Source organism: Triticum aestivum, chromosome 4D (genome assembly GCF_018294505.1).
Source record: "Triticum aestivum cultivar Chinese Spring chromosome 4D, IWGSC CS RefSeq v2.1, whole genome shotgun sequence".
Lineage (NCBI taxonomy): Eukaryota > Viridiplantae > Streptophyta > Magnoliopsida > Poales > Poaceae > Triticum > Triticum aestivum.
In genome coordinates this window covers 426,453,993-426,469,738 of record NC_057805.1, presented here as the reverse complement: position 1 = coordinate 426,469,738, position 15,746 = coordinate 426,453,993, and the positions used below count along the sequence as shown (strand labels likewise).

The 15,746-nt window shown below is 42.7% G+C and overlaps 2 protein-coding genes across 2 annotated transcripts; both read left to right on the top strand.

The window, feature by feature from the left end:
- The first annotated feature begins 348 nt into the window (after positions 1-348).
- Positions 349-8,642, top strand: LOC123098344 (DNA repair protein UVH3). The gene is made up of 14 exons (XM_044520320.1): positions 349-842; positions 1,590-1,786; positions 1,867-2,002; positions 2,149-2,226; positions 2,336-2,389; positions 2,628-2,812; positions 2,951-4,601; positions 4,740-4,934; positions 5,069-5,154; positions 5,791-6,064; positions 6,187-6,323; positions 6,578-6,662; positions 7,149-7,649; positions 7,892-8,642. The coding sequence occupies exons 1-14, from the start codon at positions 504-506 to the stop codon at positions 8,435-8,437; spliced, it is 4,464 nt and encodes a 1,487-aa protein (XP_044376255.1). The 5' UTR covers positions 349-503; the 3' UTR covers positions 8,438-8,642.
- Positions 8,643-9,328: 686 nt separating this feature from the next.
- LOC123098343 (membrane-associated progesterone-binding protein 4) lies at positions 9,329-14,730 on the top strand. Its single transcript, XM_044520319.1, has 8 exons — positions 9,329-9,660; positions 10,080-10,156; positions 10,394-10,465; positions 10,882-10,919; positions 12,189-12,232; positions 12,871-12,917; positions 13,242-13,416; positions 14,419-14,730. Exons 1-8 carry the CDS (start codon positions 9,571-9,573, stop codon positions 14,587-14,589), a joined length of 714 nt encoding a protein of 237 aa, XP_044376254.1. The 5' UTR covers positions 9,329-9,570; the 3' UTR covers positions 14,590-14,730.
- The last annotated feature ends 1,016 nt before the right edge of the window (positions 14,731-15,746 follow it).

Genomic DNA, 15,746 nt, shown 5'->3' with positions numbered 1-15,746 from the left:
TGAAAGAACCCTCCAGGGAGTTTCTCGTTGTTGCCCCGTCCACTCTGATCTTTGCCACTCCCGGCGGTGGCGGTGTCCATCTAGCCCGCGTTTGCACCGGGGTTGGGTGCACTGTCCCTTGCCTCGCCTTGAGCGTGCAATCCTCGATTTCTCTGATATACTTGGTGATAAAAAGATGCGTAGACAAAGGGCTCTGAAATGTTCGTTAACTAGTTGCTCTCGATTTCGTTAAGGCCCGGAAATACGGAAAACGGAACGCGCCAAATTGGGCCAACAGAGCCTGCACACTGCCGGCCCAAAGCGCAATAACGCAAACCGCCTTTGACCTCTCTCTCCTTACACCTCGACGGCCTTCCTCCCAGTTCCCGGCTCGCTCACGGCGAGGGCCTGACTTCCGCCCCCCGATTCTCGTTCGAGCTTCCCCTTCGGCCTCCTGGGCGCCCCACTGACCGCCGCGGCCGAGCCGTCGCCTGCTTCGTCCGCCGCCGCGGGGGGACCGGGGGATGGGCGTGCACGGGCTGTGGGGGCTGCTGGCCCCGGTGGGGCGGCGCGTGTCGGTGGAGACCCTGGCGGGGAAGCGGCTGGCGGTGGACGCCAGCATCTGGATGGTGCAGTTCATGCGGGCGATGCGGGACGACAAGGGCGACATGGTCCGCGACGCCCACATCCTCGGCTTCCTCCGCCGCATCTGCAAGCTCCTCTTCCTCCGGGCCCGCCCGGTCTTCGTCTTCGACGGCGCCACGCCGGCCCTCAAGCGCCGCACCCTCGCCGCCCGCCGCCGGAACCGCGACGCCGCGCAGGCCAAGGTCCGCAAGACCGCCGAGAAGCTCCTAATCTCCCATGTAAGTCACCTCCCCCCTCCCACTGTTTGATGACTCTGGTGAATGGGGATGCTACATTTAGATGAAAAAAATACGCAGTCTGTCCAATTAAGCTGTACATGTACTCATTGTTTGAATAGTGGACACTGTTTCGATCTTAATATCAAGAGAACCGGTACGCTCTGATCATGTGAACTTGAAGAATGTTCCATTGCCTATAGGCTAAAATAAGCCATTCAACTTTTTTATAGACATGGTTAACTTTGGTTGTCTGATAATGGAATCCGGGTTTTACCCCGTTAGAAAAGAAACAATTTATTATTTCAGCATTTGCCGGGAGTTAAAGGGGTCGATTTATCTCACCAAATATTTTCCCTATTTTATTTCCAAAACAAATCATATTATAAGAATATATGTAAAGCACTTATCTTCAAAATGTGCTCGGCATAGTGGGAATTTTTTGGGCCAAACAGTTTATTGATGAGGATAAATTGTACCTTGGAGGAAGAATCTAGTTTAACCCTTCTAGTTTCTCTTCCCAAATAATCTGTCCATCATGAATGCATATTTTCTTCCTAAAACGCATGTTTTTTTTTAATAATGCATGCTTTCAATGGCCATTCTGTTAGCAAATCGGAAATGAACCCTTTTACTAAAAAGGAAAATCTGTTACCAAGTGATATGAAATCTTTTAGGTGTACCAGTCTTGTACGTTTCTGAAGTAAGACAATACCAATATATTGACGGTTTTGAACCTGTGGTTATCAGCTCAAGGCAAGTAGGCTTGAAGAATTGGCAGCTCAAATCAAAAGTGACAGGGCTAAGCATGATGCTAAGGGCAAGCAAGTTGAGAGCAGTAGAGGAGAAGAAACTGAGAAAACAGATGGAGGTCAAAACCGAAATGACGATGGCGAGAACAGCAGGGGGGCAGCTGCACCAATCAACCAGGAAAAATTGGATGAACTGTGTGTGTCTTTCTGTAATTTTCACATGTTTTCTTGCTGGTTAAGGTCAGTAAGTTGATACTTTCATTGCATGTGTTAAGGCTGGCAGCGTCACTTGCTGCAGAGGATGAGGCAGGTTTGACTGGCAAAGGGGAACACAATCCTGCAAGTGTTCCATCACAAGAAGGAACTGGCATTGACGAAGATGAGAACGACGATGATGAAGAGATGATATTTGTAAGTCATATCTAAGTCAATGAAGTCTCCATTATTGGCTTTCTTCTTCTTCATGAAAGAGTTTCTTTATATTCTCATGGGACAAGGATTGATTGTTTTATTTGTTAGTCCGTTTGACTATATTGAATCTTGTGATGCAATTGCAGCCTATTACAACTGGTGACATTGATCCTGCTGTGTTAGCTTCTCTCCCTCCATCAATGCAGCTAGATCTACTTGTTCAGGTAATGAGGCACAAACTAGTGTTTTGTATGTTCGTCCTTCAAGTGTATATGTATATGATCACAGACTATTGAGGAATATATCTTACTTTATCTTTTGTGTTTGCTTTAGATGAGGGAGAGGGTGATGGCTGAAAACAGGCAGAAGTACCAAAAAATAAAAAAGGTATCTACATGGATAAATATATCATTAGTGTTGCACCGTTGCTAATTACAAATCTAGTGTACCGTAATTCTAGGATTTTTTATCTTCTTCAGTAAACTAATCATTTTGGGCAGCAATCTGTCCTACCGCTTTTACTAGTAGGATTTTTGAGAACTTGTGTCAGTTTCAGTAACAATAAATCATAAATGAAAGGGTCGGGTTTGCATATATAGTCTTACAATGCCTTGTCTCGTTTCAGGAGCCTGCAAAATTTTCAGAGCTTCAAATACAGTCCTATCTGAAAACGGTTGCTTTTCGTCGAGAGATAGAAGAAGTTCGGAAGGGTGCTGCAGGTAAGGATGTTGGTGGCATCCAGACATCGAAAATAGCATCGGAAGCTAACAGAGAGTTCATTTTCTCATCATCATTCACTGGTGATAAACAGTAAGTGATGTATTTATGTCTGTAAATGTGGGTACCACATTTAGGGATTGCCCTTCTTAAAATTTTGAATCTTCACGAATATTTGTCTGTGGTATTTCTGTGCTGCATTACTTATCTGATTATACTTGTCTGGATCAGGACGTTGGCACAAAGAGGTGTAGAGGAGCAGATTGTTGATAGCTGTAAATCAAAAAGGGAAATTAGTTCTGCTATCTTCAAATCCAGTCCCTCAAGTAGTTCTAGATCGATTAAACCTCACAGCGGTGAGCCTTCAACGGGTTTTGGGCCTGATGTTGAGACATATCGTGATGAGAGAGGAAGGGTTAGAGTAAGTAGGGTCAGAGGGATGGGAATTCGTATGACTCGTGATATTCAAAGGAATTTGGATTTTATCAAAGAGCACGAGCAGGCAAAAAGCATGGGACAGGCCAACATTGGCAAAGGATCAACTAGCAATGAAGAACCTCCAGATTTTCCGGAACATCTTTTTGAAAATGATGGGCTGCAAAGCTCTGTTGGTCTCAGTGAAGATTTTGCTGAAACTATCGGTGACAACCATCACACGTCGTCACTTGTAGGAGGATCTGATGATATTTCTGAGGGTTCCTGCCATGGAAGCAAAGAGACAATAGAGATATCTTTTGTGGATGATCAAATTGGAGTGAAGGACAACGATGACAAGCTGTTTTTGCATTTAGTTTCTGGAACTTCATCCAAGTTATTTGCTGATGATGATCGTTTGGCTAAAAATACAGAAGAATCTGACAACTCCGAGGGTATTTGGGAAGAAGGTATCATAGAAGAAGAAACACTTCCTATGAAGGTCGATGAGAAGGATTATCAATCATCACCTCCTGATAACTGTTGTACTGACGATGAGGTGGAATGGGAGGAAGGTGTCTGTGATGTTCGTGAAGTACCTTCTAGTGAATACAATCAGTGTAAATTACCAAAAGGGGATATAGAAGAAGAGGCTCTCATACAGGAAGCAATAAAGAGAAGTTTAGAGGATTCGGAGAAGCAGGAATTTGAAAATGGAGTCCCTGAAGATTTGAAAACACCTATTGAAGATAAATCTTTGCAGTCTCATGATAATGTTCCTAAACCATCTGAAGCTCCTGCTACACCTTATTCCCATTCTGAAGCTTCTTTTGTTGAAGAAACAATTAAAGAAACGGGAATAAAAAACAGTTCTGGTGAGGATGGTGTTATGCATGATCCTGAAGTGCTTGAAGCTGAAAGAAAAGAAAATGAAAAACAAGCTCAACTGGAGAGTAATGATGGACGAGCTGCTTCAAACACAGATTATTCGCAGGAGTCTTCTCCAGTGTATAATGTATCCACAAGTACTCTTACTGCAAGGCCATCTTGCAGCCCAAAGGTTCAGGACAACGATGCAATCGTGTCTGCAACCAGCATTCATGAATGCCCTAAAGAGGAAGTTATCAAGCAAAATACTTCAAATTCTCATAAATCAGAATGCAACAAAAATGATCCTTATATTGGAGATATCTCCATGGCGGCCCAGAAGGAACCTTTGATGGATGAATTGGTAGCCGGCGATGCCGTACAAAAGGAAAATATTATTCAGGAAGATATGAACGTTACCACTTCTGAGATCAATAGTACACAATTAAATGAGAATTATGATAGCCATATTATATCAGAAAATAATCTGGAGAAGGAAATATCTTTTCTTAGACAAGAACAGTTAGATCTCGGAAATGAAAGGCGAAAACTTGAAAGCCATGCAGAGTCTGTCAGCAGTGAGATGTTTGCTGAATGCCAGGTTTGTTGCAACCTACCTAACTCCTTTCAGTTAGCTAACATTTTTTGGGCAGAGCTTTATCATCTCTGAACTGAGGTCCAGTAAAATGATTTAGTTTAGTATTACAAAAGTATTAAGCTACATCTTTGGGTGATACAGGAATTGCTCCAAATGTTCGGCTTGCCGTATATAATTGCACCAATGGAAGCTGAAGCTCAGTGTGCTTACATGGAAATTAACAACCTTGTTGATGGAGTTGTTACTGATGATTCAGATGTCTTCCTGTTTGGGGCAAGGAATGTTTATAAAAATATATTTGATGATAGGAAGTATGTGGAAACATACCTTATGAAGGTCTAATGGTCTATCCTCTTTCTACTCTCTATTTCCCCTTCAACTTTCGTTGCTTTTCCATCTACAGCCATAAGGGAAGTCTGCTTATCTGAGCTGGATCATGCTTTTCAGTTCTTATTGTATTTCTTTTTCAGGACATCGAGTCGGAGCTTGGACTAACAAGGGAACAGTTAATTCGTATGGCTCTGCTTCTGGGGAGCGACTACACTGAAGGAATTAGGTAATAGCTGGCAAGAATATCTCACATTTTATTAAATCGTGAAAAGCGTTATGAAAGTATATAACTTAGTGGTGATTTGTGTGCTTACAATTTGCGAGCTATTGCATTTGTAACAAAGTATACAAAAACTAAATTTTCTCATTGAGTTGTTGCACTGTTCTTTCGTAGTAAGATTGTACTCCCTCCGTCCCATAATATAACAACGTTTTATAGTGTCAAAAAACGCTCTTATATTATGGGACGGAGGGAGTATCAAATTTGCTGTTCCACAAATCGAATGCAAGTTCTGTTTTGTAGGAAAGGGTTGTTGTTATTTTGTTTTGTATTATTATTAGTTCAATTTTGAAATCTTGTCTAATGAAATGCACAGATTACAAGGCTTGGCTTGAGAGGTTGCTATTTTGCATTGAAACGTATGCAAAAATAAACTTATTTAGTAGCGTATGATGAATAAGAAATCCTGTAGCAATCATTGTACTGAATCGCCTTCTTCAATTCTTTATATAACACTCACCATATTCTAGGTACACTAGCTGTGATGCAACAAAAGTGTCGAAAAAGCTGTGATGCAACAATTCTTATCTAATCATTTTTTTTGTTTGCTCCCGCTTATGCTTTTATATACTGTAAGTGCAGTGGTATTGGCATTGTGAATGCTATTGAAGTTGTACATGCATTTCCTGAGGAAGATGGCCTCCAGCAGTTCAGAGAATGGATTGAATCACCGGATCCAGCGATATTGGGGAAATTTGATGTGGAAACCAGTGGCAGCTCAAAAAGAAGGAAATCTGGTGGAAATGAATTTTGTGAAAAACGAAATAGCCAGGAACCTGAATGTGTTGAAGGTTCTGATAATAACCAATCTTCTAATGAGACCCAACATATCAAGGAAGTATTTATGAGTAACCATGTAAGATGTTCTAGTTACGAGATAGCTGTTGGAACTGATTCAGTTGCTTGGTGAATATTCCTTCTGTATTTGTTTGTTATGAGTATTTCTTATAGACCTGTTATTATTTCTGTATTTATCAGAGGAACGTGAGCAAGAACTGGCATATTCCTACCACTTTTCCTAGTGAGACAGTCATCAGTGCATACATTTCTCCCCAAGTGGATGATTCAACAGAACGTTTTTCCTGGGGAAGACCAGACTTAAGCTTGCTACGCAAGTAAGTTGTCTTGAAGAGAACAAAACTTCCCTATGAATACATTCAAGCGATCAAATGTATCCTCTATTCCTCCTGTCAATCCCCCCCCCCCCCCCCCCCCCCCCTCCCTCAACTTTGTTTTTCAAATTTATGGAAGAACTCTCTCGAAAGTCTGTCCTTGAAAAGAACGCAGCAGTAATGTAATGCAATTCCTCCTTTTTTCTCTTAAATACCATTGGTGCACTAACAGAAACTGTAATGTCAACTTTCTTTAGGTTATGTTGGGAAAGGTTTGGCTGGAACAAGGAGAAAGCTGACGAACTGCTGCTTCCTGTTTTGAAAGAGTATAATAAGCATGAGGTTTGTTGTCGGTCTCAAGAATATCATCAACTGCTGCTTCCTGTATTCTAGGATACTTCGATGTTGGTTATGGGAGATTTATGCCAAATATTGATTTCATAACTATTTGCTCTCTGGTTTGGTCGTTTCAGAAACATATATAATCCAAAATTGTAAACATCTAGTATTAATATGTCAGAATTTCTCCCCTTTGTGTGATATTTCTGGATCTGCTGCTGGTTTGACCATATTGTGAAATACTACCATTAAACATCTGTCAGTTTAGAATGGAAGTCTGTGGGACTTCAGTGCCATTTGTCTTACATCATTTAGGGTATGATGTCTGCTTTCAATACACCAGTAGTAGTGGACTTGTGGTCTTTGTGCGTGGATTTTATTTTGCTGCAAGGATGATGATTTAACTGGGAAATGATGGTGATCGAACAAACAATATTGGTTATTTGAAACCATTGCATGATGACGTGGAATGCTTTTTCTTAAATGCAGACTCAGCTGCGCATGGAGGCATTTTATTCATTCAATGAGAGATTTGCAAAAATACGTAGCAAAAGGATTCAGAAAGCTATCAAGGGTATTACAGGGAAAACTTTCTCAGAAACGGATGAACTCAATGAGGATAGTCCCAGTACTAGTGATGCACCCAACAAGAAAGAGGCAGGCCGCTCTAGCCGTGCTAAACCGAAAGGGAAAAGGAACACCAGTGTTGAACCTAGAAACATGGGAAGTCAAGAAGATGACAAAATTGGTGATCCTAATAGCTTTGCAGATGCGGATCAACTTGTGAAAGAACAGAGAAATGCCACTAAGAAGACCGCAAGCCCCTCAGGTCGTTCTAGAGGGAGAGGTCGAAAAAAGGTGAATGTTCGACTAGAGACTACTATAGATGAGGAAGATTTGGAAGTTCAAATGTCTAATTTGTCCGCGGATGAGGACTCACATAAAAGGCACATCGACAAATACAAATCAGAAGGAATGACAGTACGTAGGGTAAGTTCCTCTCCTTTTACGTGCTTTTTTTATTGTTTGTGCTTATCTCATTGGTTCTAGTCAAGTACTGCCCTGTAGACCAGAAAAGTTCTGCCATACATTATCTTATTAGCCCTGCCTGCAATCACTAATTTGTGCTTCATTGTGAATCGGATCATCTGTGGTGAACCTTTGGATGGTTTTCTTGTGTTTGCACTTGAAATGAGCCTTACTATATTTGCATGCTGTTGTTGTCACTGCAGTCAAACCGGAAGAGGAATCAAGTAACTTACATGGAAGATGACCATGAAGCCAATGAAAATGATGTTCCCTTGCATCAAGTCGATGAAAATGACCCAAGCCAAACTGCCGCTGACAGTGACACAGCTGGACGAGACACACAATCCAATCTGCTCCATCAGGATACAAGTGAACTGAACAGCGACCAGATGCACGTGGACCCAGGCACTGCCGAAGATCTGTATGAAGATCCCTTGGGCTTTGAGCTACACGAGGACCAGACTGATTCTGCACCAAAAGAATACCTTTTCACTGGAGGTGGATTCTGTGCGGAGGAGGATGAACAAGATACAGCGGTTGATCGATCTGGCGGGGAAACAGTGGATGGAACAAGTGACGCCTGTGAGGATATCGCGGGGATTTCCGACAGCGGTAAAAGTATAGGCTTGTCGACGCCGACTGGAGAGTGTGCAGAGGATGCAAGGATGGACGCCCGGGGTGCATCTTCGTCGAAGCGACGCAATGCTGGCAGTGGTCTGTTCACGATCGCCAAACGTAGGAGAAAATAATTGGCTTACTCGTAGTGTATCATGCCTGTCTGTCATTATAGCATGTTCCGTTCAAGTTTATGTGTAGCTCACGTTTCGACATTTTGCTTGGCAACCCTGTAGTGCATCACTTGCTACTGCTTTTCTATAGATCTGTTCGCGTGCATAGTCTAAAATGCTGGTAAAATAAGTTTAGGACGAAGGTTTTGGTTGCTTCAGGTTACAACCATCGTAGCCAGCTATCTATGATCTATGTATAATTATAATGCGGACTGGTTAAGCATGGCTGGGAGGGAGGTCCTGGTGAAGTCAGTTACTCTATGAGCTGCTCCTGGGGCAAGTTGGAGATGATATTTGGCTGAGGCGCTTCATGCTGAAGCACTTACTGTGCCACTTCTGTACCCGCCCGAGGGCTTGCAGTTTGATTGTTGAAACTGATTCTGAGATGTGTGTGAACCTGTGGAAGAACAGGGACGATCACTGTGCAGAGATCAGTAGGGTTCATCCTTCGCGAGATTCAGAGCTCAGTAAGGTTTTAGTTCCTTGGGAGTCTCCTTTCCTTGGTACCAAGGAAGGCCAAACCTGCACATTATTGTGCCAAAGGAAGCCAAGGCCAGGCCAAGTGCCAACTTGTGTACTGTGGGTGGTGCAATCTGATTGTAATCTTACTTGAGGCTAATGAAGCTCTTGATTCTCAGAAGGAAAAAAAATCTTGCAAATTTTGTCTACTGTGGGTAGTGCAAAGCAGTGGTGCTTGTGCCAGCAAACTACTCCCTCCGTAAAAAAAAAAGAGCGTTTACATCACTAAAACCACGACAGATCATGCGATATTTTCCATCCCAATTTCGAATTTTGTGGTTTCTGCCTACCATTCTTTAGTTCCTTCACTTTGTTTCCAAAAAATATTTGCACGCCGTTTTCGTGGCTTTCTTCAGACACGGCAGGCAGGTCGGTCGAGTGGTCCGTCAGAAATCTGGCCGTAGCACCCCGCCCCGGTCCTGCCCCGTCGTCGCCGTCGCGCTTCCGCCATCCCGCCACCACTCACTCCCAAGACTCGGACGGTCTCCCATCCCGCCACCACTCACTTCCAACGGCAGCTCCACTTCGCGGCGGCGCTCCTGGTGCTGGTGGATCTCTCGGTCGGAGCCACGAGCATGGCGCTCGGCGCCCGCCTCCTCCTGGGCCTCGCGCTGCTCGCGGCCCTTATCGCCGTCGTCCTCCAGCTCTACCGCCTCAGGAAGCCGGTGCGTTGCGTTCGTTTCCCCCAAAATTTCCCACTTCCCAGGGTCTGAGGCAGAGCTCGCTTGTTTATCTATTCTGCGAAGCAGCTTTGCTGCTTGCAACTACTGTAGTTCAGAAACGAAATTGCAGACGAACCACTTCTTTGTTGATTAGACGTGTCAATCGGCTAAGGGATTTGATCTAGACGCTAGGCATCCGTGCTGTATCAGGGTTGCAGCTTATATGAGCTTATATATGGTGGAAGGGATGGGATTCAGTGTAACTGTGTAGTGGACTTCTGATTGGAGCTCCCTCAACCTTTAGCTTTGGATTTAAGGAACATAGACATTTTCGAGCTATAACTTTCTGAAATTGGGAGGTCTAAAAAGTTTCCTGAAGATGTAACGCCCTTTTCTCTTCTCATATCTGCTACAATGTGCAGAGGTTGTGGACACTGGAGGAGTTGTCGGTATACAATGGAACGGATGAGGGGTTGCCCATATTGCTTGGTATTTTGGGGTATTCATACTTCTTTCTCTGCATGAATTTCTCTTCCATATGTTACTATCATAGGAACTGGGACCTTCACTCCAGTTTGTTTAGTAGAAAAAGAGGTTCAACCTGTTCACTGGTGAATGCTACTGTAGTTTAAATGGACCTACGTATTGCTTCAGCTGTATGTATGGTGTATTTGCTCAGTTCCATCTTCTTGGAGTATATGTCAGCTTACCTCGCTTCTTTTTATTTGTAATGCAGCTCTGTGTTTGATGTCACGAAAGGAAGGTCACATTATGGCCCTGGAGGAGGCTATCATCACTTTTCGGGCAGGTTGCCATTTTATACTAAAGCTATGCTCCAAATTCTGCTGTCGTAAACAGAAGATTTCAGTTTTTTTGTTTTATGTATTTCCATGCCATGTTTCGTTACCTCTATGCAAATTATGTACGTACAATTTCAGAAATTTTCGCTTTAAACTTGAAGAGGTCCTACTTTAACAAGGTCACTGGGATCCCGTAGTGAACCTCAAAGCACTATTTGAATTTTGGGGGTCGAGCATTTTCCACTAGGAGTATGAGCAGTCTTAGCCCAGCTGATGATAATTTAAACTTCTGGTGCTGGGTCAGGGGCAAACAGAACCATAGCCTAGTCTATGTTAATTTTTAATTTTGAAAAAAATCAGTGAGGCTTACCTCATTTTCCTTTTATTGTTTTATTCTGGTATTAAAACGACATTTCCTTAACAGGGATGCATCACGAGCTTTTGTTTCTGGAAATTTTACAGGTAAGATCATTCAGGTTATTGCTGGTTTGTTGCATTTGGTAAATATGTTTGGTGATCCTGAATTGATGCTGGTTGTACTGAGCTGCATTTTATCTTTCGGAGCCTCCTTGACCTTCATCAAATTTACACAATCTATTTTTACTGCAAGCATCATAGTATACAATATATTTGAATTTTTTTGGTTAGTTTCAGCTAAACGTCAATAGTTCATCCAACTACATATGGGACAGAGGAAACAGCAACAGAAAGCATATGTGTATATTGGGTATATAACTTATGGGTCATGATGACGGAGCAATATATCAGTGAAAAGTGCTTTGATATTAGGATCAAACTAGCGGTATTTCTCAAGGAACTGTGAAGCTAGATGTTACATAGCTTGAATTTTTTTGAAATAGGTTTTTACTACTTGTTAACGCAACTCTATTGCTTATGGTTTTAAAATATAGCTGGCCATCGGCAATTGTAACAAATCTTCATGTTAAATCGAGCTGCATCATGATAGTCTGGACCCACCAAAATAAGTGTATAGACTTTATATTTTATCCAATTAAGATGAGATTTTCTAGCCTCAGAGAGTGAAACCATGTTTTAATCGTATACTAGGTATTATATTTAGTTCTGTACTTCTGCATTAGCTCCATTGTTAAATCAAGGATCTTACATATGTATCGTCTCTTCAAAACCGTGCTTTGGCTAGCCTGGTACACCATTTTATCTCAACTACCTAGAAAGCTGCTCAAGGTGGTTAAATTTACCTGGATTTTTGAATAAGGAGTGGCATGCTGGGGACAGAATGAGGAAAATAAGTCACATATCAGGTTAATGTATAGCATCCTTGAGATATGACATTTGGGTCCAAGCTGGGATAGAAGGGCTTGGATCAGTAGCTAATTAATGATAAAATTAATAGGGAGGTTTGGTTGAAAATCAACACATAAGAGTAGTGGATCAAGAAAAAAATCATAAAATTATGTTAGTTGATTCAGCCTCTATATAGTAAAGAGAGGTGATGGTGATATTACTGCAGTTGTAGATAACATGGAATTAACTTTTTTCCTTATTTATTTTCTTGTCAGCTAACTAAATTTCAGCTACCCATATCTAATTGCCAAATAAGATGCACTTTCACACTGTTCCTTTTTAATATGTTTGAAATGTCACTGGCGGTAATTGTTGTGTGCATCCATAAAAAAATAAAAGAAAATCATCATAGTGACAAAGTTCATATGAACTGGCAATAGAATAACCACTTTTGTGATTCAACAGGTGATGGGCTGACAGATTCTTTGCAGGGTTTATCTAGCATGGAGGTACAAGCATACCTTACCAATGATTTAATCGTATTCTAATGTATGTACAGTTTACAACTTCTCTGTAGAGCTACTGAGCTAAGATGGTCAGAGTGATGTTGTTAGAGAACAACTATAGTCAAGCATGCACTACTAATTATTTATTCATAATATTTGTACAACTTAAAATTTATCTTTAGAGCTAGATGATCAAAGAGAAAGATGATTGGTGTTAGTATAGTTAAGAAGTCGATGGTTAGAATATTGACAACTTCAATTATAGTGCGTACAATGGAGTTGTAGGCCTTTTGCTTCAAATTTCAACATACCAGTTGGTCAGTTGCTGAACCTGTTTATTATGTTAATGTTATTAATAGTTGGATCTTTCTTCTCCAGTAATGGAGAAAGGTGCCAGTGTGTAGAACATATGTATGTCAACGCTGAATCACTGAGTGATGAATGAAAAGGTCGCAGGTTGCTACAATCTTAGTCGCGTGTATATTTTATTGAGTAGTAGTGATTAAGGCCGGTAACTTGATACACTGCCTGAAGTACTGAACATAACAGACATTCTAACAAATATATTTATTTTATTTTAGAGGTGTTCCCTTCCTTGTTGCTGATTTGTTTAATGTTATAGAGTTTTCACTTTCTTTCAGGTAAATAGCATTGTTGACTGGAGGAAATTTTACGTTGAGAGATACATGTGAGTTTTTTCCATTGTTGGTTGATCAAAGTTACTTCTATTTTGTATTGCCGCTTGCTGGATATGAATAGTTCATTTAAGATGGTATCATCTGCATGTGTTATTATCTTCCTTCCATTCTAAAGCATCATCTGATCTCTATTCTGTTCAATGTTTGAACGTCTGTTTTTTTTTTTGGTAAAATCTGTTACTCAGGTTGTTTTGTTTATGTTAGTACCTATATGACTGTGCAATGTGAAACATGTTATTTTGTTGTGGATCATTTGATAAAAGCTTACCTTGTATATGATATATCCTTGGTAATATCCTATATATTTATTGCAGATTTGCTGGTAAAATTGTTGGACGCTACTACGACAGCGAGGGCAATCCTACAAAATATCTGAAGGGTGTAGAGATGAAGGCAAAAAGAGGTGCTCAGCTTCTTGAGAAGCAGAAGAGGGAGGAAGATAAAATACCCAGCTGTAATTCAAAATGGAGCGAGGCAGAGGGTGGAGAAGTAAGCAACCCATTCAACTGATTTCTATCGCTGCTGCTCTCAGTTTACTCGGTCTTTCTTAAATGGCTCGTGGGTAATTTGGTTCCGACCGAAATTCATGGAATTCACATTATCGGGAGCATGCTAACTGCTAAGTGCCGGCAGTTCTGCATACAAACATACTGCACCTTGGTAGGGCAGTAGTGATTTAGGGCTTATTATGACTCTTGCGGGTAACCTTCCAGGCATCCATGTCGGGTCAGTTGCTCCTGGCATTCGCCACCAGTGACGGTTTTGTACTAACCTCACAGGTCATAGTGTAACAACCATTGCTCGGCCTGACAATGACCGAGTTTCAGCAAGCTGGCTCCAAAATGAGCCATGGGGCAATATATGGCAAATGAAATAGCACAAGAAATTACTTGTATTGGTGAGAATGAGCAGTAACTTTGTGCAGCATGTTGGCACTGCTCACAAAACCCAGTGCATGTGGGGCTACTGTCCACTGATCTGTCTCCCGCACTTGTTCTCGTCCTTGCTTAGAGAGAGCCTTGGACCTACTGTAGCAACCATATCTTTGATGGGTGCTTGGCAGTGGTATTTCCAGGCACACTTGCTGAACCTTGTATGCCGGTGCTTCTCTGTCGATGTGGAACCTATGACTTGTGGCTTTCCTGGAGGGCCTGCTAGTGCTAGGCCCATAAATTCGATAGTACTAGTATACGCAGATGTAGAACCTAGGAGCCTTGTGTTTCTTATGGGCTTGCCAGGCCCATAAATTCGGAATCATAGTAGCATTATCGGTCGAATTTATCACTGGCTGAAGCATTTCCACATAGCACCAATACAGAGTTGAACTAGAATGTGTTAATCTGTGTGGTTGTTTCCCCCGCAACAGAGTCTGAATTCTGAAAGAAGCAAAGCAGTTTTGTACTACTGCATCACATTTGGACATTTGGTTAAGCATTAGCCTGATGATTTTCTAGGGAAATCTTAACGTTTTATTACTGGCCTGGCGTGCAGGTTTGGTGCGATACAGGGTACCCAAGGTTAGTGAGGAGGCCGGGCGACATAGCTCTGACGGGGCAGGTGAGCCAGCGGTGCGCCTGTTTCCAGGACGGGGAGCTCGGGCGGCCGGGGCTAGTGGTGTACGAAGGCTGTGATTACCACTCCACATCGTGCATAGTCAAGTAGTAGTAGGAGTAGAATCTACGCTTCTGTTTCTCCATGCAGTTTTTTTGCCTTTGGCTTTTACTCATTGCAAGACCAGTAATACTACGGTAGAGCACAGTAAGCAGATCCAAAGGCACCAGCCACACATCATGATGATCTCTCTCTCCCTCTCTCTCTCTCTCTCTCTCTCTCTCTCTCTCTCTCTCTCTCTCTCTCTCTCTCTCTCTCTCTTGTGCGAGTAGTGAGTGGATCGCCAATCTCTGTGGGTATCCGGTGCAATCGTGTTGCTTCTGAAGCCAAGATATGCAATCGATTGGGGAGGTTAATTGCGTTCAAATCATTTCGAGAGCGAGGTGTGTATGCAGGGGTTGTCCATGCTGTTCATGATATTCGCGGCTAACATAGGGCCTTGGCCCTTGAGTGTCGATTGTTTGACGCTGTTCGGCGTTCGCTGTGTTCTGTTCACAATGCAGTCAAGGATATACATACGGTTCTTAAAGTCGTCTGTGCGTAGCATTCATCTTGATCTATGCGCCTCAACGAGATTAATGGGTTTTACTAGTTGGTTAGTCCAAGATATGCCCCGACATGTTGGCAGCAAGGGTGCAACTTGGACGATGGGCTCGTTTGTAATTGAGTCTCTCAGTTGATTCGTCGCAGAAGGAAAAAAAAACGCTGAACTGTTTCTCTAGTTTTTGCGTCTGAGCCTTCCCCAACGCTATACTTTGGTCTGCATGCATGTTGTTAGGGCCTGCTCGGGCAAAGGAGCACTTCCTTTTTATGGAGCTTGGTCGATCAGCAACAAAAACAAGCGTACCATGCCATCTCTCGCTACAACCACCGTGAGCTTTCGGATATGCTCGCTTGTTGATCTTTTTCTGTCTGTCGAACAAGGAAGGGCACAACACAACATTTGTTTAACACACACACACATACAGTTCTGCTGCACTGCACAGTGGGGCCATGCCATGCCAATGCCATTACCACAGGCTGTCGTCACCCCATTACTCCCGGTCCTCCGGCAGGGCCCCAGCAAGCACCCCCTCCCCCTCGTCCGGTGTCGCAGGTCAGTGCCGAATTATTCACGGGGGAGGGAGGGAGGGGATGTGTGGCACCTGCATCACTGCGCTGCGCCTGCGCCTGCGGTGGCTGCACTGCACGCATCGCCTTTCTTCGAG

Excerpts from the sequence above, each read along its gene's own strand:
- LOC123098343 (XM_044520319.1), top strand. The coding sequence starts at position 9,571 with ATGGCGCTCGGCGCCCGCCTCCTCCTGGGCCTCGCGCTGCTCGCGGCC. Across the intron at positions 10,920-12,188 it reads TGTTTCTGGAAATTTTACAG|GTGATGGGCTGACAGATTCT; the intron begins GTAAGATCATTC and ends GTGATTCAACAG. Across the intron at positions 12,918-13,241 it reads TTTTACGTTGAGAGATACAT|ATTTGCTGGTAAAATTGTTG; the intron begins GTGAGTTTTTTC and ends TATTTATTGCAG.
- LOC123098344 (XM_044520320.1), top strand. The coding sequence starts at position 504 with ATGGGCGTGCACGGGCTGTGGGGGCTGCTGGCCCCGGTGGGGCGGCGC. Across the intron at positions 4,935-5,068 it reads TGGAAACATACCTTATGAAG|GACATCGAGTCGGAGCTTGG; the intron begins GTCTAATGGTCT and ends TTTCTTTTTCAG. Across the intron at positions 6,065-6,186 it reads AAGTATTTATGAGTAACCAT|AGGAACGTGAGCAAGAACTG; the intron begins GTAAGATGTTCT and ends TGTATTTATCAG.